General features: G+C 38.9%; 1 protein-coding gene across 1 annotated transcript in view; it reads left to right on the plus strand.

Moving 5' to 3' along the window:
• Positions 1-20,929, plus strand: part of Sox30 (SRY-box transcription factor 30) — a 43,258-nt gene extending 22,329 nt beyond the window's left edge. The window contains exon 5 of the mRNA XM_036196985.1: positions 20,150-20,929. Coding sequence (XP_036052878.1) covers positions 20,150-20,531 — 382 coding nt within the window. The 3' untranslated portion in view covers positions 20,532-20,929. The remainder of the gene's footprint in view (positions 1-20,149) is intronic.
• The last annotated feature ends 3,634 nt before the right edge of the window (positions 20,930-24,563 follow it).

The raw sequence follows: 24,563 nt of genomic DNA on the forward strand, positions 1-24,563 counted from the left end.
GAAACAGGAGTAGCCGCATGATCCCTTTATTAGAGCTGTGTTTCACGGACATGAATTGTGTGGTGTATTGTTAAAATGCAGACCCTGACTGTTAGATTTGGGGTACAAGAATAGCCTTAGCATGCTTGCGAGTCTACATTTTTAATAAGCTCCCAGGTGATGCCAGTTCTGTTTGCTTATGGACCACATTTTGAGTAATAAAGGTGGAAAAGGGAAGGTTGACAAGCCAAGAGAGGTAGAACGACTAGTTAAAAGTTACACTTCCTCTCGGTGTCCGTTTTACCAAACGAGGGAATTTTCCATGTAAATTATCAGTAATGAAATTGATTTTCATAGGGAAATGTCTTGGGGGAAGCAAATTGAAACTTCACTTTGCAAATATCTTCTACTTCTGTGTTGCTGTTAAGTATACACATACAGTTAATGTTGTGATTGGAATATTCAAATATTTGATACCAATCTTCTACTGTTATGTAGATTAACTAATAGGAAGTTAGGTTTTCTTACCATGACAAGTTTATAGGATGGGACTTTAACGTAAAAATTCTCCGATACTTTTTTATAAGAAGGCTTTTGAAAACAAGCACTTAGAATGCAGAAGTATGCCTCTAAATAGCAATAGTAAATTAAGTGGGTAAATAATAATATTGTACTTCTAAAGCTTGAATTTGATTGGATTTAAGAAAGCCAAAACAGCATATCAAGTGTAAATATGAAAATAATGAACTTTTTTTTCAAAAAGGAGAGTGAGATTTATAATTTCATTCTTAAACTCCTTTGTAATTCTGACTTTTGTCCATACATATCTGATGATAGGTTTCCCAGGAAATGAGTTATCTACTTATGCTTTCCTAGATAGAAAAATCTAGTATGGGTAAATGGCAAAATTAACTGATTTCTTTTTAGTTTTCCTTGTCTCTAAATTGATAATGGAATTTTATAAGGAATTTTCCCTAATTGCTTCAATACAGTGATTGTAATGGGTATTTAAAATCAAGATACACATATTTTTGTGTGTTTATTATATTTTACATATTTTAACAAAAATTAAATTGGTTAGGCATTTTAATGGAGTCATTTTATAAAACAAAGACACTTAGATGTCTCTTGCTTCCCTGAGATATTGTCTTCCTGCCTTTGAGTATTAGCCATTTCATTTTATTTTTGTGACACACTTTTCCTCAGGTAACATTCATTCTTCCAGTTAGTTCTCTTCTCTCTCATCCTTCCTTTTTCCCTCCTTGTGGCATGTCTTTTAAGGATTTATTTTTATTTATGTGTATATATGTGTTTGCCACATGTGTGTGGAGACCAGGAGAGAATGTTGGATCCCTCAGAACTGGAAATACAGGTGGTTGTGGGCTGCCTGATGCTGAGCCATTTCTTCAGCCCACTGTAGCATATTTTTATTTTCATACTCAAGAGAGATGTATAAAATCTTCATTTTATACAATCAATCAACATTGAATGTTGCAATGAAAATATTAAGATGATATGAAAGACAAATGGGGACTTAGTACCCTCAAATAAAGAGAAAACATACTCAAATGTATACATATAATCGAGAAGGCAGTCTACAGAATTCCTGATTTATTGAAACATGGCAATCTAGTTGTAAATTTTAGACACAAAAAACATTAAAAGTCTTCTGAACAAGTATTTGGTTGTAGACTTATTTAAGAATTTGATTGAGGCCCAGGGGTGGTGGCACATGCCTTTAATCCCAACACTTGGGAGGCAGAGGCAGGTGGATCTCTGTGAGTTCAAGGCTAGCCTGGTCTACAAAAGGGAGTTCCAGGACAGCCAGGGCTACACAGAGAAACCCTATCTCGAAAAACAAACAAAAAAAGAGAAGAAAAAAAGTTTGATTGAAATCATGGACTCTTTGTAATCACACCTATATATACATGCATACTTTTGTCTGAACTTTTATGAGGGATATTTCTAGTTCCCACCTATTGATGAATTTAGTTACTATAGAGTATCTTCTGCTGTCGCTACCTAGAAGCATTGAATTTTTAAAAAATATTTATTTATTTATTTTATGTATATGAGTGCTCTATCTGCATGTATGACTTTATGCCAGAACAGGGCATCAGATCCTATTAGAGATGGTTGTAAGCCACCATGTGGTTGCTGGGAATTGAACTCAGGGCCTCTGGAAGAGCAGCTAGTGCTCTTAACTGCTGAGCCATCTCTCCAGCCCCGAAACATTTAATTTAAATATGAATAATTTTAGATGTAGGTGAACCCACCAGAAAAGAGAATAAGAGAATAAGGCCTTATTTTGGAATGGCCAACAAGCTGAAAACTATTTACAGTTGTCCTGGAGTTGGTTTTCAGACTCAGAAATAGTCTTAGTGGCTGTAAAGTCAGTTTTAAATGCCTGCATGAGGAGACATCCAGTCTTGGGTTTATGCATGACCTCAAACTAAATTCTCTTCATAAACCAGAATTGCAGAAGGCTTTTTCAACCATAGTAAAGAAAATAGAAAACTTACATAACCAACTCAGATGAAGTATAATGAGAAATATGGTTTTGCCTGGAGTTCTGTGTGATTTCTAAAGTGCATTCTTTGCACACTGATTTAGAATCTAAAAATCACGCCATCCACTTGTTGAAGACATTTTAAAGTTGATAACTTCCTTTGTAATTGATTGGAGGTTACCTGGGCAACTGTTTTAGAGGAACATTTCCACTACCCAGGCCAACTGAAACTTCCAAGGGGGCAGAGACGTGATTATAGCATGAGAAAAGGAGTCATTAAGAATGTAAGTTTGGGCCTGGAGAGATGGCTCAGAGGTTAAGAGCACAGGCTGCTCTTGCAGAGGACCCAGGTTCTAGTCTCAGCACCCACATGGTGATGGACAACCATCTCTAACGTCAGTTCCAAGGGATCTGTCACCTTCTAGACCCACCATCTAGACCCACCTTCTAGACTGCTTGGGCACTGCAGGCATGTGATGCAGAGACATGTATACATACAGTCTCACATATACATAAAATAAATATTAAAAAAATTGGTGCTGGGGAAATGGTTCAGTCAGTAAAGCATGAAGACCTGAATTAAATCCTCAGCATGTGTGCATGTGTGTATGTTGGGGGGCCTGTGGGTAACACTCTTGTAATCCTAGCTCTGGGGAGGCAGAGACAGGTAGATGCCTGGGACTCACTGACCAACCAGCCTACCTAATTGGTAAATCCCAGGTCACAATGAGAGACCCTGCCTCAATAATGAAGGTGGATGGCTGCTGCGGAGTGACAATCAAGATTGATATTTCACCTCTACATGTACTCATGCACAAATGCTTTGTGCCCACTAATGTGTACCTGTACATACACACACCGACACACACACACACACACACACACACACACACACACACACACACACAGAGAGAGAGAGAGAGAGAGAGAGAGAGAGAGAGAGAGAGAGAGAGAGAGAGAGACAGAGAGACAGAGAGAGAGAGAGAGAGAGAGGAACAAGAGTTCATAGAACTTACAAATAGGATTAACATCCCAAGAATTTGAGATAATTGAAAATTAGGAAGAAACTAAAAATATGTTTTAAATCATTAATGAAGGCTTGTATTTCAACTGAATACAGTAATAGGGACTGGATTTACTTTTAGGTGAAACAGTAAAATTGTACAAAATACATGTATTGCAAGATACTGGACCTCAGGTAATGAAGAACAATGGTTTATGAGAGGCAGAAACCTAGAAGAGAAAAAGGGAGAATCACTATTGAGCTGTAACAATGTATTACCCAAATATATAGTTTTCAACAAAATAACTCAAAAACAGAAAATTGCAATCCATTCAAAGGTAAAACGAAGCCGAATGTGGTGGCACATGCCTGTAATCCTTGTATTCAGGAGGCTGAAGCAGGAGGATCTTAAGTTCAAGGCCAGCCTGGGTTTCATAGCAAATATTAAAACTGCCTGAGATACCTCAAAATGAATGAATTAGCAAATTGGTGAAAATAAAATAAAATCAGGGGCTAAGAGATGGCTCAGAGGTTAAGAGCACTGACTGTTCTTCCAGAGGTCCTGAGTTAAATTCCCAGCAACCACATGGTGGCTCACAACCATCTGTAATGAGATATGGCACCCTCTTTTGTATACAAAATAAATAAGTCTTTAAAAAATAAAATAAAATCAGTAGAAACTTTATTCTAGAATTGAGTTTAACAAAGACCACAACACTATTACCAATGTTTTTAATAACTAAAGAAAATTATGCTTAAAGACGTGGGTGAGTATATTAACTCTCCTTTGTTTATCTAGTCCTCATAAAAATTATTCTTTCCTGTGTTGTCATTGTGGCTGTCTTTCTTCTGAGTACAGTATTCCTGTAAGTATTTCCTGCAGTGCTGATGTGATGATCATGAACTGCCCTAGTGTGTGCTTGTCTTGAAATGGTCTAATTTTCCTGTATACCATATTTTTACGCGATAGCCTTGCTGAATATAGCATGAATATAGCAATCTTTTAAAAAGAAAATAAAGTTTATCTATTATTGTTTTGTGTATAGGTGTTTGACTTGCTTATGTACCACATGTGTGCAGTATTCACAGAAGTCACAAGAGGGCATCACATGCTCTGGGACTGGAGTTGCCGAGCATTGTAGGCTGCCATGTTGAGCATTGTAGGCTGCCATGTTGGTGCTGGGAACTGAACCCTCGTCCTCTGGAAGAGTGGCTGGTGATCTTAACCAATGAGCCATCTCTTCAGCTCTTGGATAGAGCAGTCTTGATTGCATTTATTTTCCGGGTTGAAATACATCATCCTGTGCTTATCTAGTTTTTAGTGTTACTTGCAAGAGATCCAGTATTATGCTGATGTCTTTGACTTTGTAGGTGAGTTGGCAGTTTTCCCTTAAAGCTTTCTTTGTATTTTTGACATCTTGACTGTCTGTCATGTGTCATAGAGAGGTTAATTCTTTGCTCGTGTATATTTAAGGTTCTAAATGTTCCTTGTAGTTGCATGTCCATTCATCGAGGGAATTTTCTGCTACAATTTCATTGAATAGATTCTCTGTTTTAGTTTTTACATCAGCTCCTCCTATCCTTTGATCTTGGGTTTGGTTGGTCTCTTGATTCTCATGATTTTGTGGTCATGCTCATTTATTAATGTCTTTGCAGATATTTGTACCATTTCCACTACCTGTCCTTCATCCTTAATATTCTTTCTTCTGCTTGTTGGATTCTGTTAGTATTGTTTCTACTTTTTCATTTGATTTATTGAGTTTTCTAACTTCCAGTATTTATATTTGTAGGAAATAACTAAAAACTTTGCAGGCGCAGGTCCTGTTTTCATCCTTTTCAAACCTCCTAAATAATGATCACCCTCCTGGAGGCTAAGTAGCTATAATAATAGTGAGCAAAATCAATAATGGGATCAATAAAGAGACAAACTAAAAAACACTGTAAAACTAATAAATACACATACACAGACTCCATTTAACAGTAGAATACACACTCTTCTCAAGTACTCTACAACTTTCTAGGTAAGATCATGTTTTAGATTACAATAAAACCTCAGTCAGTTTTGTTTTGTTTTGTTTTGTTTTGAGCTGAGGATCGAACCCAGGGCCTTGTGCTTGCTAGGCAGGCGCTCTACCACTGAGCTAAATCCCCAACCCAAAACCTCAGTTTTAAAAGAATGAAATCATGTAAAATTTCTTCTATGACTACAATGGGATGTAATTATAAAGTAGTGATAAAAGAAAAATAAAAAAGTGGAAATTAATATATCAAAGACGTGATATGGAATATAACATTTGGGGGGAATCAATGAAAATGAAAATACAACATCCCAAAGCTTGTGGTATATGCTATTGAAATCACTGTTCAGCTTTTAGTTCATGTCTGTAATAGCCTGTATTTAAAAATAAAGATCCTCAGGGCTGAAGTTACAGCTTAGTTAGTATGATACTTGCACAAGTTCCTAGCTTCAATCCACAGCACTACATAAACCAGGAACAGTGGAACATGACTGTGATGCTGACACTTGGGAGGTTGAAGCAGGAGGATCACAGGTTCAAGGTTATCCTCATCTACATAGGAAGTTTGAGATCAATGTGTGCTACATGAAATCAAGTGTAGATGGAAGTTTCTCTCCCGCCCACTAGTTCCCTAATACCCATTAGCCACTTCCCAAATAATCATTTAGAGACTTAAAATTAAGTATAATTGTTTGGCTGATGGTTCAGGCTTATTGCTAGCTAGCTCTTACATTTATGTTAACCCATTTCTATTAATGTGTGTATTGCCACATGGCCCATGGCTTACTAGTGGTGCTCTGGCATGTTGCTCTTTTGGCAGCTGATGGCATCTCTCCTGACTCCTCCCTCCTTGGTCCCATCATTCTCAGTTGGCTTTCCCACCTAACTTCCTGTCCAGCTACCAGCCTGTCAGCTTTTTATTAACCAATTAGAATAATACATATTCACAGTGTAGAAAAGGATTGTTCCACAGCATTTCTCCCTTTTTGTCTAATTAAAAAGGAAGGTTTTAACCTTTATAAACTGTTTGGCCTGTTGCTCAGGCTTATAACTAACTAGCTCTTACTCTTAAATTAACCCATAATTCTTGTCTATGTTTAACCACATGGCTTGGTACCTTTTCTCAGTCCAGCATTCTCATCTTACTTCCTCTGCATCTGACTGGTGACTTGGTCTCTGCCTTTCCTCTTCTCCACCTTCTCCTAGTCTGGTCACCCTGCCTATACTTTCTGCCTGGCTACTGGCCAGTCAGCGTTTTATTAAAGTAATAGGAGTGACAAATCTTTACAGTGCACAAGAACATTATCCCACAGTGTTTCTTCTTTTTTTTCTTTTCAAAATAAAACCCTTGAATCTAATCTCCTTTGTTTAGCTTTTTTCTTGACCATTATCCATAACAGTTTGTAACCAACATTCTAAACAAAGACAACATCCATAATCCATTTTTTGGGAATGCATGCAGTTTTCTAGGCTACTTCCTGCTGATTAGGGTTGTTGGTAATCTTATGGGGACCCAAAGAAAATTTAGGATTATGCTCAAGTCCTGATTTGAGTAGTCTGTGAGGCTGGATCATCTCAGCTAGCAGCCTTGAAGCCTTTCTGGATGCAGAACTCAGACTACAACAGAGGTGCTCTGAAATGTTAAATCATCTCAGCCATCAGTTCCCATTGGAGATTTTTCAGGGGGTCTTGCTTGATCAAACCGTATTAACTTGGAAGCAATCCAGGGGTTCTCATCTTCTGTGAAAACAAAAGCAGAACCTCTTTTCCAAAGCAACATATCCTTAGACCCAAATTTCGAAGTCAAGATACCTTTAAAATATGAATGTTGGTTTAACTTAGTAGTCCCTTCAATCAAATCTCTCTCTGTAGTTAAAAGCTTCAAAGACAACATAATAATATACAGTATCTAGATTCCCTGTGTATTTTCCATCTTTATGTGGCTTGTTTTATTATTTATTACTTTATTTCCTTTTTAAGGACTAAAGTCACGGCCCTGGCTGCTGACTCCACTCACTCAGCCTTTCAATATGGCCAGAGGTACCAACAAGTCACGGTTACCTCTCCAGTTCTGGGAAGCAGTATTAAATAGCATGGAGCTGTGTTCTTAAGCTTGTGGCTGTGCTCTCAAGCCCACAGGCAGCAGCAGGGGATGGGAGAAGCCTCTCTGTACCACAGCCTGTGGGAGAGACTGCAGGAACCCACCATGTCTCTTAGGTAATGGCAACTGACGGCCAGCTCCATCTTACAGGCTACTGTCGGGAGACATGTCTCTGCACTTCTGCTGACATGAGACTGTAAGACCAGGAAGCCCAGAAGCTTCATTTCTGTGCATTAAGAAACCTTTTTAAGCTTTATCAGGTCTATGTGGATCAATGCCTGATGGTTAGCACCAATTGTAGATGGATGTTTCTGTTCTGCCCTGTCCCACTACTATTCAGTTCCAAATAAACACACAGAGGCTCATATTAATTATAAACTGTTTGGCCTATTGCTCAGGCTTATAATTAACTAGCTCTTATGCTTAAATTGACCCATAATTCTGTCTATGTGTAGCCATGTACCTTTTCTTAGTGCAGCATTCTCATCTTGCTTCCTCTGAAACTAGCTGGCAACTCCTGACTCTGCCCTTCCTCTTCCCAGAATTCTAGTCTGGTCACCATGCCTATACTCTTTGCCTGGCTACTGGCCAATCGGCATTTTTCTAAACCAATTCAAGTGAAATCTTTACAGTGTACACATGCACCCCATGTTGGGCACCACATGTAGATAGAAGTTTTTCTCCTGCCCACCAGTTCCTGAATACCCATCAGCTGCTTCCCAAATAATCATTCAGAGACTTAAAATAATTTCTTGGCTGATGGCTCAGGCTTATTGCCAGCTAGCTCTTACATTTACATTAACCCATTTCTATTAATCTGTGTATTGCCATGTGGCCCATGGTTTACCAGTGATCCTCTGGCATGTTGCTCTTCGGTGGCTGATGGCATCTCTCCTGACTCTGCCTTCCTTGTTCCCATCATTCTCAGTTTGTTTTTCCACCTAACTTCCTGCCCAGCTACTGGCCTGTCAGCTTTTTATTAACCAGAGAGAGTAATATATATTCATAGTGTAAAAAAGGATTGTTCCATAGCAATCAAGTCAACAACTTGATTTTATGCTTTGAGAAATTAGAAAAAGAAAAAACAGAAGTCAAAACAGAAGAAAGATAATAAAGATTAAAGTAGATATTGGCTTAAATAGTAGAAAAATAAAAATTGAGAAAACTGGAAAAGCACAAAAACTGAGGTGTGTAAGTTACATAAAAAGTCTGCTTCCTATTTTTACCGTCTGTCTGCTTCCTAACTACAGGCACAGTATGGCCAGCCATCTCACACTCTTGTTACCATGCTTTACCTGCTGTGATATCCTATATCCTTTCAAGCTAAAAGCTAAAATAAGCCCTCCTCCCTTTCTTGCCAAGCACTTGGTCACAGCAGTGGGAAAAGCGGTTAATACAAATGCTGTAGATGTTTGTGTTATAACAAGCTTAACAAGTATCTTAGCCTCTTTTCCTATTATGTGATAAAATACTCTTGAAACAGCAATGTAAGGAAGAATGGGCTTTTCTTGGTCACAGCTCAAGGATGCAGTCCACCATATCAAGTAACAAAAGCAGCAGGCATTTGAAACAGCTGACAACACTTACCAGAGTTAGGGGACTGCTCAGTCCCCTTCTCCCTATGTCCAATCTAACATCCTCCCTAGGGAATGGTGCCACCCACAGTAGCCAGGTCTTCTCACCTTGATAAATGTAATCAAGATAATCACATACATAATCAAGATAATACACATAAATATAATCAAGATAAACCATGCCCAGAGACCCATCCTCCTCAAGTGTTTTTAGGTATTGTCAAGTTGACAATTACAAGAAGACATAAAAAATGTAAACAGACCTTAAGAGATGAATCAATGGTGTAAAATCTCCCAGCAAAGACAAAATCCTGGACAAAGTGACATCATTGGTAAATGTTATGAAATTTTGAAAGAGGAATACACATCAGTCCTTTCTCAAACTCTTCCCCCCCCCCAAATAGAAATACTTGTAGTGCTAACATTACCCTGTTACCAAAGCCAGAGAGAATCATCAAAATCGCATTCCTTGTATGAATATAGCAAAATTATGCTAGCAAACTAAATCCAGCAGAAACAGTAGAAGAATTGAAAACCAGGACCAAGTTGGATTTGCACCAGAAATGAATGTATGGTTCATAGTCTGAAAATTGATTGGCAATATAGCCACAAGATAATATCTGCTGGTATATAAAAAGCATTTGCTAAAACCCAGTATCTTAGCGAGAAAATTAAATGCCTTAGTTCAAGTTATTTTCTAGACTAGGACTAGGAAGGACTTCTCAATATTATAAAGAAATGTATCAAAATCCCATGGATAACATCGTAGTCATTAATTAACAGGTAGAAAGTCCTGCCCCTACCCAAGATCAGGAATAAAAGATAGAATGCTTCTTTTTTACTACTTCTGTTACGTATTGTACCAGAAAATCCAAGTTGTATCAATTAGGCAAGAAAGAAAATCAAAAAATTCTAAAATGAAAACTGTTTTTACTTGATTTCATCATCCTATATGTGAAAAAAAAAATTTAAATCCACAACAAAAGGAGCCAATGAGATGGCTTAGTGGGTAAAAGCACTTGCTGGCAAGACCTGAGTTTGATCCCTGGGATCCACATGGTGGAAGTCACAGCCAACTTCCAAAGACCATCTTTTGACCTCCATATGTGCGGCAATGCATGCGTGTGTCCACACACATACACACACTTGCACACTACATAAAAATGAGGGCTGAAGAGGTTGCTTAGTGGTTAAGAGCACTTACTAGTCTTCCAGAGGACCCAGATTTGGTTCCGAGGATGCATGTGACAGCTCACAACCACCTATAACTCCAATTCTAGGGGGCCCAATGCCCTTTTCTGGCCTCAATAGGCACCCGCTTGTATATGTGTGCATAAATACATAAAGGTGAAAAACTCAAAAGTATAAAGTGAAACAATTATAAATAACATAACACTAGAAAAAAATCACAAAATATATACTGTAGCTGATAAACTACATGCTTTCGAGGTATTAAATGATTATACAAAACTCAGTGGCCAAAGTGCCATGGAAAGCCAGGCACACATCTGTAATACCGGCATACCTAAAGCAAGAGGGACAAAAAATCCCCAGAAGCTCGTGGACCAGCTGGTCTGGTGTGCTGCAGTGAACGAGAGATCCTGTGTCAAACATGGCGGGAACTAAGGTTGTCTTCTGACCTCCACATGTGTGCAATGACATGCACATGTCCAAACTCACACACATGCACACACAATTATTTATGGTACACACATACATCATACACACCAATAAATAGACAAATTCAGCGTGATTTAAAGAGAATGAGAAGATAATTCACAGCTAGTTGGAAGACAGGTTGTCAGATTCTTACAAAACTAAACATCAGTAATTGTGTTGCTTGGTGTTTACCCAAATGAATTTTTGTCCATATAAAGATCTGCATAAAGATGTTTATGGGGACTTTTTTTCATAGTTACCTTTAAAAGAAACAAGAACTCCTTCAATGGATGAATGGATAAACTGATATATCGAGCCAGTGGAATATCACTTAGTGCTAGGGGAAAAAAGGAACTAGTAAACCATGAGACATAAAGAACCATGAGCATCTAAGTGAGGGGCCCTTCTGAAAATAGCAGACCCTGTGCCTCCAATATATAGTCTCCTGGAAAAGATAAAAGTGGCCAGTTTCCCCTTCTGAGCGTATGTGTCTCTGAGTGTTCTTATCTTACCAGGACACCAATCACTAGATTAGGCCTTACTCCATTAACCTAATCTTAATGCAACTACCAACACAGGGATTCTGTTTCCAAAGTCATATGCTGAAGTTTCCAGACAATGGCAGGGAAGGGAGTGATGAATGTTCTGAGCAGTGAAATTACTGTCGGGTGAGAGACTGCGGTCAGAGGGTGTTTTTACACATTTGTTAACAACACCCTCAGCAGTAACAGTGGGTCTCTATAGGTCAGTGGTTTTAACACATATGCCATTCTGTTGTAGGATGTTTGGTTGAGATCCTGTGTTTCTGTAAAAGGTAAAACGTTGGTTTGTTTTAAGAAACTTAGAAAATAATGTGGCACCAACATGAAGATGGACAATGGTAGAATTCAGTTGCAAAAAAAAGCAATCTGTGGTCACTTCATTGTCAACAGGGATGTTCCAAGACCCTTTAATGAAGGGAAAGAAGAGTCAATTTAAAAAATGGTTCAGTAGCAACTGAATATTCACACACCCCCAATGAAATTGCATGTTAGCTCTCCCTACAAACACTCTCTTAGGAGAAACTGTAAGGTTTCTTGTAAGGGTCAACTTTTCTGGCTTGGTTTGAGTGATGCTTATGTACTGCATTAGAAACACAACCACCACCAACAGAAGTAGACTAGACTTCATTGTAATTAAAACAGCTTTTACATCAAGAGATACCAAAAAAAGAGACAAGAATCCACAGAATGAGGGAGTATGCAGATCATGTGTGCATAGTCTGTATCAGATATACAAAGAACACTCTCAATGCAATGAAAGGTAGTTCAGTTAACAAGTGGACACAAATTCAATTAGATTTCTTCAGAGAACATGAACATGTGGCCAGTAAGCACATGACAAGATTCAGTGGTCATTCCAGGAAAGCACACCAAAAGCACTCTAAATCCCCTGGTTAGATTTGCTAAAGTAATGCTTTGAAATGAGAGGGTTGGAGAAGTTAGAACCAACATTTATTAAAGGTAGAAATGAAAGTGATAGAGCCTTTTCTGAAACCCTCCAATTCCTTTGAATATTAAATATATACTGAGCAGTGACTCCTTTCCTAGGTATTAGTAGAGTTAAGAATATATGCAAGCTAGAAATTTGCCATTAGGGAAGACAATTGCACAAACAGATGTAAGTAGTCAGTAGAGTTCTTAGAAGTCTAAAGAAAGGAATTTAAAGACAGTGTAGATAATCAGCTAGATTATAGATTGTTCACTGTGGGATTGATAGCTGAAGTTTAAATAGTAAACAGATAGCTCACCATTGCCATTGTAACAAATGATACTAAATTTAGTGGCTTAAACACTATAAACTAATTACTGGCTTACAGTTGTTGAGGTCAGGAATTGAAATATGCTTCTAGGTATAGGTTAGTTTTCTAGGGCTGATAGAACAACTCATCAAAAACATGGTACCTTAAATCAGCAGTGACAATTAGCTTTGTAGTTTTGTAGTCTAGAAGTCTGAACTTAAGCTATTGACAGGCCTGTGCTGTCTTCTGAAGATTCTAGCAAAGAACCCTTCTTCCTAGCTTCCTGGCAATCCTCAACTGCCCTTGGCTTATTGCAACCACCATCTCTTGCTATCACCATCTTCTTTCTGCATGCCTGTATAGTATGTCTCTCTGTGTCTTGTTTTGTGTGTGTGTGTGTGTGTCTCTGTGTGTGTCTGTGTAGTGTGTGCACATGTGGAGGTCAGAGGACAACCTCAGGTGTTTGTTTGTTTGTTTGTTTTTGTTTTTATCGAGACAAGATTTCTCTGTGTAGCTTTTGGAGCCTGTCCTGGAGCTCACTCTGTAGCCCAGGCTGGCCTTGAACTCACAGAGATCCACCTGCCTCTGCCTTCCTAGGGCTGGGATTTAAGGCGTGCGCCACCACCACCCAGCAACCTCAGGTTTTAGATCTTGTCTTCTACCTGTTTGAGACAAAGCCCCTTTTTTTTGCTCACCACTGCTTAGGCTGGGCCAAGCGGCCCATGAGCTTTTAGAGATTCTCCGGTCTCTACTTTCAGCTTGTTTTAGGTTCCCATGTGCTGCTACACTGGTCTTTATGTGCGTTCTGGGGCCTTGAACTTCCCACATGCTTGTAGGTAAGTGGTTTAGCCACTGAACCATCTCCCCAGCCCTACGCTGCCTCTTTCTTTTTCTTTTCTTTCTTTTTTTTTTTTTTATCTTATTTTACTTTTTATTTTGGGGCGGGGAGGGTAAGGGGTTGGTTTTTTGAGACAGGATTTTTCTCCATAACCCTGGCTGCCCTGGAACTGGCTCTATAGACCAGGCTGACTTCAAACTCACAAAGATCTGCCTACTTCTGCCTCCCAAGTACAGGGATCAAAGCTGTGTGTGGTGTGTGCCACCACCACCCAGCCAGCATTCTTTCTCATTTTTTACAAAACATGAAATTTTGAAAATTTCATACCTGTATCCACCTTGTTTTTATAAGGACACAAGTCATTGGAATCATGTTCTGCTCAATCCAATACACTGTCACCTTGATGCAGTCATACTTGTTAAGACCCTTTTTCCAAGTAGTCATATTTTAAGGTTCCAGGTGGATGTGAATATTTGGGGGGGCACTCTTCAACCCACTGATTGGGTGTAAAACTAAGATGGGGAGGGGTGGTTGACTTGCTCTTCTGAGTCATTTTCAAAGCCAGTGGCTTTGTTTTCATGACTTGAGATGCACTATATTTTGGAGCAGAAAACACATGAAAACTTGTGCTCAATAGGCCAGAGAGAGCAGTTAATGGAAGGGGAAGGAATGTGCAGGCTTCATTTCCCTGCTCCAGAGCATTCTCAAAGAACAGAGTTCTCATACTCTTGGTTTGGCAAGCGTCATTAACAGCAACAGTAGTCCCTGGGGAGTTACTGTGACCAGCACAGTGAGTACAGAGGTCCAACTTAAGAGAATGTGAGGAGAGAATGACTTATCTCCTTCACCATGGAGAATCTTTTGTGAATAACGTATTATAGTTTTGTTACAGAAAATGTCATATACTAAAAAGGTAACAGTGTAGCATGATGTGTCCCACATGCTGGCACCTAGCTTCGGAAGTTCACATTTTACTGCTCTTGTTTCTCTGGTTTCCCCTTACTTTGATAGCAAGGATGTAATTTAAAGAAAATCACAGATGTCATATTTCATATACAGAAGTATAGTACACTTTCATACTCTTCATCCAAAATCCAAAACACTTTCATACTCTTCATCCAAAATCCAAATAAAATCAATTTTATTACTGTTGGTGTTCAAAAAGTTTCCAGATTTCAGGGCACTTCTGATTTCAACTGTGGAAAATAGAAATATTTATGTAGAAAGCTTATGCAAATCCTTTAAACTCAAAAGCAAAACAAGACTCAGGGCTGGGGAGATGCTCAGTGGGTTTACAGGCTCTTCTGCCAAGCTTGATGACTTGGGTTCCATACCCAGGACCTCCATGGAAAGAGAGAACCAACTCCCAAAAGTTTTCTTCTGACTTCCTCACATGCACAGTAATACAGGTGCCCCTACCCCCAGAGCAAATAAATATAAAGAACATCCTGAAATCAGGACACCCTGGTTCTAAATGTTTTGAATAGAATACACTATACACACATGCTTACTAGTTACAGATTTATGGAATGACCACCTATCCTGCCATAGCTGAAAATTTCATGTACCTTATTAACCAACAATTCATTCATCTTTGCTTTTCTTTAGTGTCTCAAACCTTTCTTTTCACAACAGGTGTGTGTAAGTCAAGAACCAGCCAATATACACATTGGTTTGAGTGTTTGCTAAGCTTTTTCCAGTGGCTCTCTACATTCTTCAGTGCTGTCTCTGTAGTGACCAAGAAACAAAAACTTATCCACATCCTTGATGTGGCTTTTTTACACCCTGGGGTACTGACATGTTCTCTATCACTTATTTTTTTGTATAAAATGACAGATGTTAAAATTCAATGAGATCCAGTTCTTTGTTCCTTTTCTTTCTTTTCCCTTTCTTTCCTTCTTATTTTATTTATTTTTTGCAATGGTACCTCATAGGAAGTAGTGTATGAAGGAGTACATAAAACTGATTTTCTCTCTAGTGACGTGAAGAATGCCCAAGGGATCCATGTGGTGTTGACATGGTTATGTCTCCATCACTCTTCCTGCTGAAGCAGCACACAGTCAGCTCTTGGCTGCCTGCTGGTTGCACTAGAAGAACTTGAAAAATTTCAGTGTGTAGGCCCTGCCCTAGGTGGAGGAAATCAGGAGCCTTGGCAACAGCATTCCTTTGTATTTGAGATGTAATATTTGTGCAACTTTATGGAACTTGATGCATCTAGTATGTAATAAAGGATAATAAAACATTTCCATCTCTTTAAATACTAATCATTTTATGTGTGGGAAATTCTACTCTTCCGGTCATTTTGAAATGCAGCACAGAGTGTTTTAACCAGTAGTTACCTGCTGTGCTAGAGCAGAACCAGTATTCCTTAACTCTGTTTTGGTGCCACATCCTCTGCCCTTTGCAGTCTCCAGTCTGTTCTTAACTAGTATCCACAAATGAATAATAGTGTTGTGTTTGTCTTCCTGTCTGGCTTATTTCTCTTAGCACAATGATTCTCATTTCTACTCATGTTGCTGCAAACGTTTTTTAATGATCTATTCTTTTTATGACTCAATAGTATTCTAGTCTGTAAAGATACTATAGCATGTTATCTGTTCATCCACTGAAGGGTATTGGGACTGATTCAGTATTTGTGAATAGTGTGATAATAAACATGGGAATATAATTATCTTCTGGTATAATGACCTCAGCTTTGAATGTATTATACCCAGTACGGGACTTGCTGGATCACATGATAATTTGTTATTTTTCTTTTTGGTGTTCAGTGCTATGTATTCTGGATATTGATCCACAATTATTGATGAATAATTTGTAAGTATTTTTCCCACTCATTAGACTCTCATTTCCTTACTGTGTGAGAGCTTCTAGTTCATCATCCCCTTTGTCTGTTTTTATTGCCTGTGCCTTTGGGTCCTGTCATTAAAACTAAGTCATCGCCTCTACCACACCAGTGTACGTGAGCCTTCCCCTTGCTTCCTTGCAGTGACTTTATAGTCCCATGTTTTGCTTGTAGACCTTTGATCTTTTGTCAGAGAATCGAATGTAGTGTTATTCTGCTGTCCATGTATATCCATGTTTTTCTGACACTGTTTATTAAAAAGACTTTATTTCCTTTGTCCACCATTGTGTGTTCTTAGTATCTTTGTACCTAATCAGTTGCAGTATTGACATGAATTAACTTCTGGATTTTTGCTTCTGTTGGGGGCTTGTCTATGTGTCTTCCATCATGATGTTTGGGTTACAGTAGCTTTGTAGTATACGTATGGATTTTGTTTGTGTTGAGAATAGGGTCTTATGTCACCTAAGTTGGCCTTAAACTGGCTCTTTCATCAATATATCATAGTTTTTAGTGTAGATATTTCTCACTTCCTTGATTAAATTTGCTCTAAATATTTTATTTTTGTGGCCTTTGTGAATGGATTGAACTCATTTTCTTTCCACAGTTTCATTGTATGGCTTGCGTTTGAAATCCCAGAGCACATCAGTATGAGGTGGGAGAATGCAAGTTTGAGGCCAGCCATGGTTATATACTGAACTCAAGGTCAGCTGTGGATGCACAGAGAAAGCCTGATTTTTGATACTTAATTCATAGTCTACAGCTTTACTAGATTTATGTATCAGCTTAACAGCTTTTTGATGGGGAATTTAGATTTTTCTCTATATAAAATCATGTCATGTGCAAATAGGGATAATTTATCTTTTTCTTTTCCTATTTAGATATTCTAGTTTCTTTCCTTCCAGTACTGTATTAAATAAGAATGGTGAAAACAGATACCTTTGTGGTTTGCAATCTTAGAGGAAACGTTTCCTCAGGGTCGTATTAGCTGTGGGTTTTGGACACTTAGCCTTTTGTATTTTGAGGATTTCCTTCTATATATGACTTGGTAAGGATGTTTTGCCATTAAAAAATACCGTATTTTTCTGTATACTTTGTCTATGGATCTGATATATACTACAGTCCTGAATTCTGGTGATGTTATATATGTGTATGTTGAACCATCCTTGAATCCCACTTTATCATGGAGTGTGATCTTTTTCTATATACCAGTAAATTTATTGAGAATTTTTGCAGCTATGTTTATCCAGAATATGAGTCTATAGTTTTCTTTGCTTTCATACCAGGGTAATGGGGAAAGCTAGACATATGAAAGAATTTGTCAGAGTTCCTTCCATTTCAGTTTTTTGTCTAGTTTTCAAAGAATTGGTATTAGTTCTACTTTAAATAAATAGTACAATTGAGTAGTCAATTCATTAGGTCCTGGAAGGTCTTTTAAATAAGATACTTAAGGCTCCAGTCTCCAGGCTCCTCAGTACTGGTCTGTCCCGTTTAGGTTCTCCCTCCTCCCCTTCTTTCCCCTCCTTTTATTTGTTGATTGTGTTTCTCTGTGCTGCCCAGGCTGCGCTTGAACTTTATATAGAATCCTAGTTGGCCTCAAACCTGGATCCTCCTGCCTCTTCCTGTGTCCTGGAGTTAAAAACAAACCACCGTGCCTCCTTCTGTTTACTCTTGAGTCAGTTTGGGTGGGTTCTCTGTGCTCATAGACTTAACCCATTTCTTCTAGTCTTTCCACATATTTCACCGCGCAACTTGTCATGACAGTTTTTAATGAACCTTTGTGTTTCTGTGCTGTCTATTGATTATCTTTTTTCATCTTTGGTTTTGTTTGTTTGAGATCTTTCTGTCTCTCTGTCTTTGTCTCTCTCGTCTACCTATAAGTTTGTCGATCTCGTTTTTTCCTTTAGTTTTGATCTTATGTCTTCATATTTCTTCCCGTCTACTAATTTTTGGTCTGTTCTGTTGTTGCTTGCTGAGTCCTTGAAGTGCACTGCTGCATGTTGCTTCCAGGTTGTTTTCTTTTCTGGTGTGTGGGGTATTGCTATACATGTCTCTCTAAGAACTGCTTTTGTTATGTTACAAGGTTGTTTTCTTTTCTGGTGTGTGGGGTATTGCTATACATGTCTCTCTAAGAACTGCTTTTGTTATGTTACACAGACTTTGTGAGGTTGTTTTCACTTAACCACCAGAATTTTTTTTCCTTTTAATTTCTCCAGTTACACATTGGTTTTTGTTGCTCATTGTACATTATTTTTTTATGCTTTCCATTCTTCTTGTTGCTGTTGACTTGTAGTTTTATCCTGTTGTGACCTGAGAAGATGTGAGATATTAGTTCAGTTTTTAAGAAATTATCAAGACTTGATTTAGGGCCTAACTAATATATGAGCTACCTAGAGAATGTTCCTATGTGCTGATGAGGAGAAAGTGTTCTGTTCTTTTAGATGAAAAGTAAATGTCTGTAAGTTCTGTTTGCTCTGTATGAAATCCTCAGCTAGTACCTGGAAAGCATAAACTAGTCTTAACTGTGTGTTGACTAATATTATTATTCTAATCATGCCAGCATTAGAATAATACTATGATTCTAATCTAATCTCCGTTTCAGTTTCCCACCAAGTCTTAAAATTTAATCTTGTGACAGACAGTTACTGATTGAGTATGTCTACATTGGATGAAGGCTTTATATGGGAAGTAGACTGGATATCCTCTCTCACATACCCATGGAGTTCAATGGAGGAACCTGGAGGTGGAAAGCTGAGTGAACAGTCATGGCAGCTAGAATGACAGTGTATGGAGCACCTGTTTTCACTTCTAAATACTGAACTAGAGTGTGGCAGTATGGGTGTGAGCATGAAAAATGCAAACACTGACGTACATGTGTGGTGTGTAATGTTATCAAGTACCTCTTATTGCAGGGTTTGGGAGCGGAACATCTATCTTCTGAGAGTTTGAGGCAGTGGTCTAATACTTCTGCCATATATTTGAAAGGAGAGAGTTGCTTTTCCTTTCTAATGTCCTTCCTGTCTTCCTTCCCTTTTTCTTCTCCTCTCCCCTTCCTCCTTCTCTCCCTTTCTCCTTCCTAGTTCAGAAGTTGCAGTACAGCACCTGGCATCCATGAGGTTTGCAAATGAATGTGATCATTATGTTGACTGTCACTAGATGGAGCTCAGGAGCCCAATTTGTGTGTAATCCCTGTTCATCCTTGGAGAGGGGATTAATACTGAAGGAGAATCGGCAACTGGTTTTGAGTTAAAGGATTATTAGTTTTGCCTTTAAAAAGTCAGTTGTAAAACTGCAAAAGTTTTTTTATTACACAACCTTGCCCTTTTTTTTGTTTTGTTTTGTTTTGTTTTGTTTTGTTTGCAATCCCTTTGAAGCATAGTGTAGTTAGTATCAGTACTAAATCTTTATAGTACTGAGAGTATTCTAAGTTTACTTTTTTACTGTGTCGTTTGTATAATAAAGCTGGAGTCTTCTGTTCCAGGGCTTTGGAATTTAGCAGCTCTTCCTTTCAGCCCATTCCAGGAAGAGCAGGGGCCACTTTGCTGTTCTTACATGCTGTTTTCAGTGTCACACATGTACTTACATTTCCAACACTTTATGTAGCTAGAGGCCAGGATGGGATTTTCTCTGTCACGGTCATCAAAGGTAAGAAGCTAGAAATTAGAAAGAGGTGATAATGCTGGGCCTGGCTTCCATCCAAACTGCCTTTGCTATGAGTTTTGGATGGGGAGGTGATAGGCAGTGGGAAGACAGAAGAATGCTTTCCAAGCCTTAAAGAACATTCAGTTAACTCATAGTCAGGCATATGTGGGCAAGATCTAATCTAATTTTTTTGTCTTTCTACCACAGCACGTGCCCTTATAGTCGGCCTCCTTTTGGCTATGGAAATTTTCCAAGTTCAATGCCAGAATGTCTTGGTTACTATGAAGACAGGTACCAAAAGCACGAGGCTATATTTTCAGCTTTAAATAGAGACTATCCTTTCAGAGACTACCCAGATGAGCACACACACAGTGAAGATTCTCGAAGCTGTGAGAGCATGGATGGGCCTCCTTACTTCAACAGCCATGGGCACAGTGGGGAAGAGTACTTGAATCCCATGCCTCCATTGGACATTGGAGCCTTGGAGAATGTCTTCACAGCCCCAACCTCAGCTCCCTCTGGCGTCCAGCAAGTCAATGTCACTGACAGCGACGAGGAGGAGGAAGAAAAAGTGCTCAGGAATTTATAATTTAAAACAAATATGCACAGAAAATAAACATTTCTTAAAATATATTCTGGGTCAGTTGGTGTGAGAAAAAAAAGCCTAGAATGCTTTGCTGAAAGTTTTCAGCCATGATCTGAGGAGTCAGAACCAAATGCCTTTCATGTCTTCCTAAGTTCTCGTTAGTGACCCTGGATTCCCGATGCCTCAGCATAGGGTTGTTAAAATCTAGAGTAGTTACTTTCATGGCTGAAATTTGCACCAGCATGTGATAGCGTTACTTTATCTTGGAACATTTGAAATACAGGAAGCTCCCAGTGGTGTGTGAGGACACACTCGTGAGTGTATATCTGGCATGGCAAGTGTGATTAGAATTTTATCTCAGGGCACATTTATTTTATTTTTCTGAAAAAATTTTGCTGTTTATGTATTTATGAATGTTGTCAGTTTTTATGTAACATTTTGAAAATATTTTGATAAATTGTAGACATGAACTAGAGCTCAGTTGCTAAATTTAATTTACACTAATAACCATTTATAAGTTGAAAATGTATTTTAATGACACCTGGGCAGTTCCTTCAGATACAGTCATTTCTGTTACTGAACATTTTATCATCATTTTAACTATCTTTCCCATTTGGTATGCATTGTTATATTGTTGTTGTAACTAAATAAACAGATGAAAACACTCTTGTTAAATGTTTTCTGTTGAGAGGAGGGACATGAGCACTCTAAGTGCTGGTCAGGTATGGTTGGTTAGCTTTTATGCTCCATGCAGGCATTTCTGCTTAGCAACCAATAGAGTGGCACAGAATCCTGTTAGTCTGTGTGTTAATTGTGTGTGTCATTGCTGTGATAAAATACCTGAGAAAAGCAACTTAAAGAAGGAAGGGTTTGTTTTGTCTCGTGGTTTGATGTTACAGTCCATCATGGGGGAACATGGCAGAAATATGAGGTGGCTGGTCACATTCCATCTGTGCTGGTACTGAGCTTGTTTCCTCTTTATCAAAGACCCCAGCCCATGGGATGATGCCATCCACATTTAGAGTGCATTATCCCATGTCAGTTAACCTGATCTAGAAACTTCCTCAGACATGCCAAGAAATTTGTCTCCTAGGTGATTCCAGATCCTGCCAGGTATTTACAATAACTGTCAATACCACTGTTTGCATGATTTGAAATTGTACTGCCAACAATGTGTGTGTATTCTAATGCTGTTTTGAAATTCTACATGTGATTTAAACATTCCCCAAAGGGGATATTGTGTTCACCTGGCTTGAAGGCCATGGAATTTACTTACAATTATGTAAACTTAACTCACAGTGAACACCAACAAAAACTCCGTTTGTGATGTCACAGCTTGGCAAGCATCCATTTGTGAATAAAGAATAGAGTAAGGACCACCAGAGTCAATATCATTTTAAAAGGTATCTATCTACAAGGAAGAAATTGAATTGTTGGGAAATTGCTCTTCTGTAATTTTTATTTTCAGGTTTGATGTTCTTTTTTTGTGTGCACCCATGCATGCAGACATGGAGGCCAGAGGATGGCATGGGTGTCTTCTTTAATCGTGCTCTCACTGAGCCTAGAGCACACTGTTTTGATAGATCTGCCTGTTTCCACCTTACCCAGTTCTGGCTTACAGATGTGCACCACTGTGCCAAGCTTTTACATGGATGCTGAGGATCAGAACTCATCCCCCTGAGTGCTGAATTCATTCTCAGAGCCCCCAAGTCTGATACTCTTTTAATTGCTCAGCACAGATAATTTTGATGTAAAGATAAAATCCTGAATTTATTGGATGATCAAATATCATGTCATTTTATGTGTGAACTAAAGGAACATTACATTTTTTTTTAAAGAATTTTACTTCTTTTTTTTAAAAGCTTTATTTATTTATTACGTATACAGCATGCAGGCCAGAAGGGGGTGCCAGATCTCATTACAGATGGTTGTGAGCCACCATGTGGTTACTGGGAATTGAACTCAGGACCTCTGGAAGAGCAGCCAGTGCTCTTAACCTCTGTGCCATCTCTCCAGCCTGGAACATTACATATTTAATGTCTATTAATTCGGTTAATGTCAAGGAGAAATGTATGCAACAATTTGACTTTTTTTTAAATCCCATCTCATTTAAAAGGCTTTCGTCAGAGCCTTACCCTATAGACAGATTAGTTGAGGAAATCACTGTGTAAAACAGCAGAAAGGTGAAGGTCACAGTTCATCATTTCTTAATTACCTGTTTCCAGGGTTGTCTTTCACCTCTGACTTCTTCTACGGTTTTCTTTAAAAAAAAAATTATTATTTAGTATGTGTATGTCTGTGCGTGTGCCATCTGTGTGCTATATCAGTGGAGGCCAGAAGAGGGTAGGATCTCACAGAGCTGGAGTTAGAAGAGATTCTGAGTCGTCCAACATGGGGGCTGGGAATCAAACTTGGGTCCTCTGGAAGAGCAGCAAGTGCTCTTGACCAAGGAGCCATGTCTCCAGCCCCTTCTATAGTTGTTCAGTAGCTAGGGCTAGGCATTCTCTTAATCACCTCTTCCTCATGCTGGCATCAGAAGTCAGTTCAGGTTGTTTGTAGACCCACAGTGTAAGTTGGACCAGAAACCTACTTGTTTCTCACTTAGTGAAGAACAATCAGATAGTCATGTATGCCCACAAAGTCCCTATACCTGTTCACTTACCAGCTTTTAAATCACAGACTGAAGATCTACAAACTAACCCCCCCTGTCGTGTCCCCCCCCCCCCCCCTCCCGGTCAGGGCATACACTTCTCATCAGTGGGGAAAAAATCTCAATGTTCCAAGCCACAAGTCGTCTCCAACAGTCTCCTTGTTCCTATATTAAGTTGGACTGCATGGAATTTGTTACACAAATTGTCTCCTTTTCAGAGTGTATTGTAATGTCACTATGCTTCAAATGTCAAAGTGTTCCATACTCTAGACATGACTGCTGGAAGCATTTGCTAATTTAAAATTAGTTTTACTGCAAGATGGAAGTGGTGCCTTCCTGAGAAACCAAGTTAGGAAGGAGAGAGCAGGGTTTCTCTGAGTGTGCCAATTAAACCCAAGTGGTTCAGATGTTCTGACTGAATTTGGTCAAACACCTCTGGAAGCTAGTTCTGGGCCCCACTTTGAAGTGAGCAATGTTTATTATTGTCATAATGTCACAGAAGTCTAATATCTCAGGGTAACACACTCACCCTGCTTGCTTGAGACTCCTTTTTTGTTTTAACGGTACCTGTTGACATCACCCAGTGCACACTTAGGGAAATGCCTGGCAAATGACAGCTGGGGTTTTCCACATTGGTTACCTTAAGTGCTTTGGTAAACAAAAGCAGTTTCTGAATAAACTTTTTAAAATTGTGTCTTACAATCTTAAAAGATTGAAGAACTGAAATTTGTAATTGTAATTCACTGCTAGCTATTAAACTGGCTTTTTAATGAATGATGACTGTATCAAAGAAATCATGGAGGCAAGTGTGCCCATAGACACAATGACTCCAGGGCCTGGTAAAAGTGCTGCTGTTCCTTATGTAGAGAAGTGGTCTCTCCATCTGAGCATGGCAAGCATGCATTTTGTAGTGGTAATCTGCGTTTTTGACAAGCTTGTCTAGCAGTTCGTCCTTGTGCCTACCATTGACACTGCATCAAGCTTGTTCTCAGAATGATCTCGCCACATTAAAAGCCATCCTCATAAGAGAGAAAGCTTCCATCTATCTTATGATTACTCTTATTTTATAACATTTTCTTAATTTCATTGATGAAATTTCCATGCTAGCTGCCATGCTAACAAGCCCAAAAGAGGACTTTCTCTGTGCTGGGATGTGAAGTTGGAGCTGAGTAGAAGCTACTGTTGACATGAGAACTGAGTGGATGAGGCAGATCAGGTGCAGTTTGTGCCGCAGCATGAAGGGCAGTGAGCAGATCACTTGGAAGAGCACCCCGGCCCCTCAGGGGCATTGCTTTGTCCTTTGTCCTGCATAATCATTCCTCAGGTCTCAGTTTATTCATAGCCCAGCTGTCACCAGTGACAACAATCCTTTCCATTTGGGGTAC

Source organism: Onychomys torridus, chromosome 8 (assembly GCF_903995425.1).
Source record: "Onychomys torridus chromosome 8, mOncTor1.1, whole genome shotgun sequence".
NCBI lineage: Eukaryota > Metazoa > Chordata > Mammalia > Rodentia > Cricetidae > Onychomys > Onychomys torridus.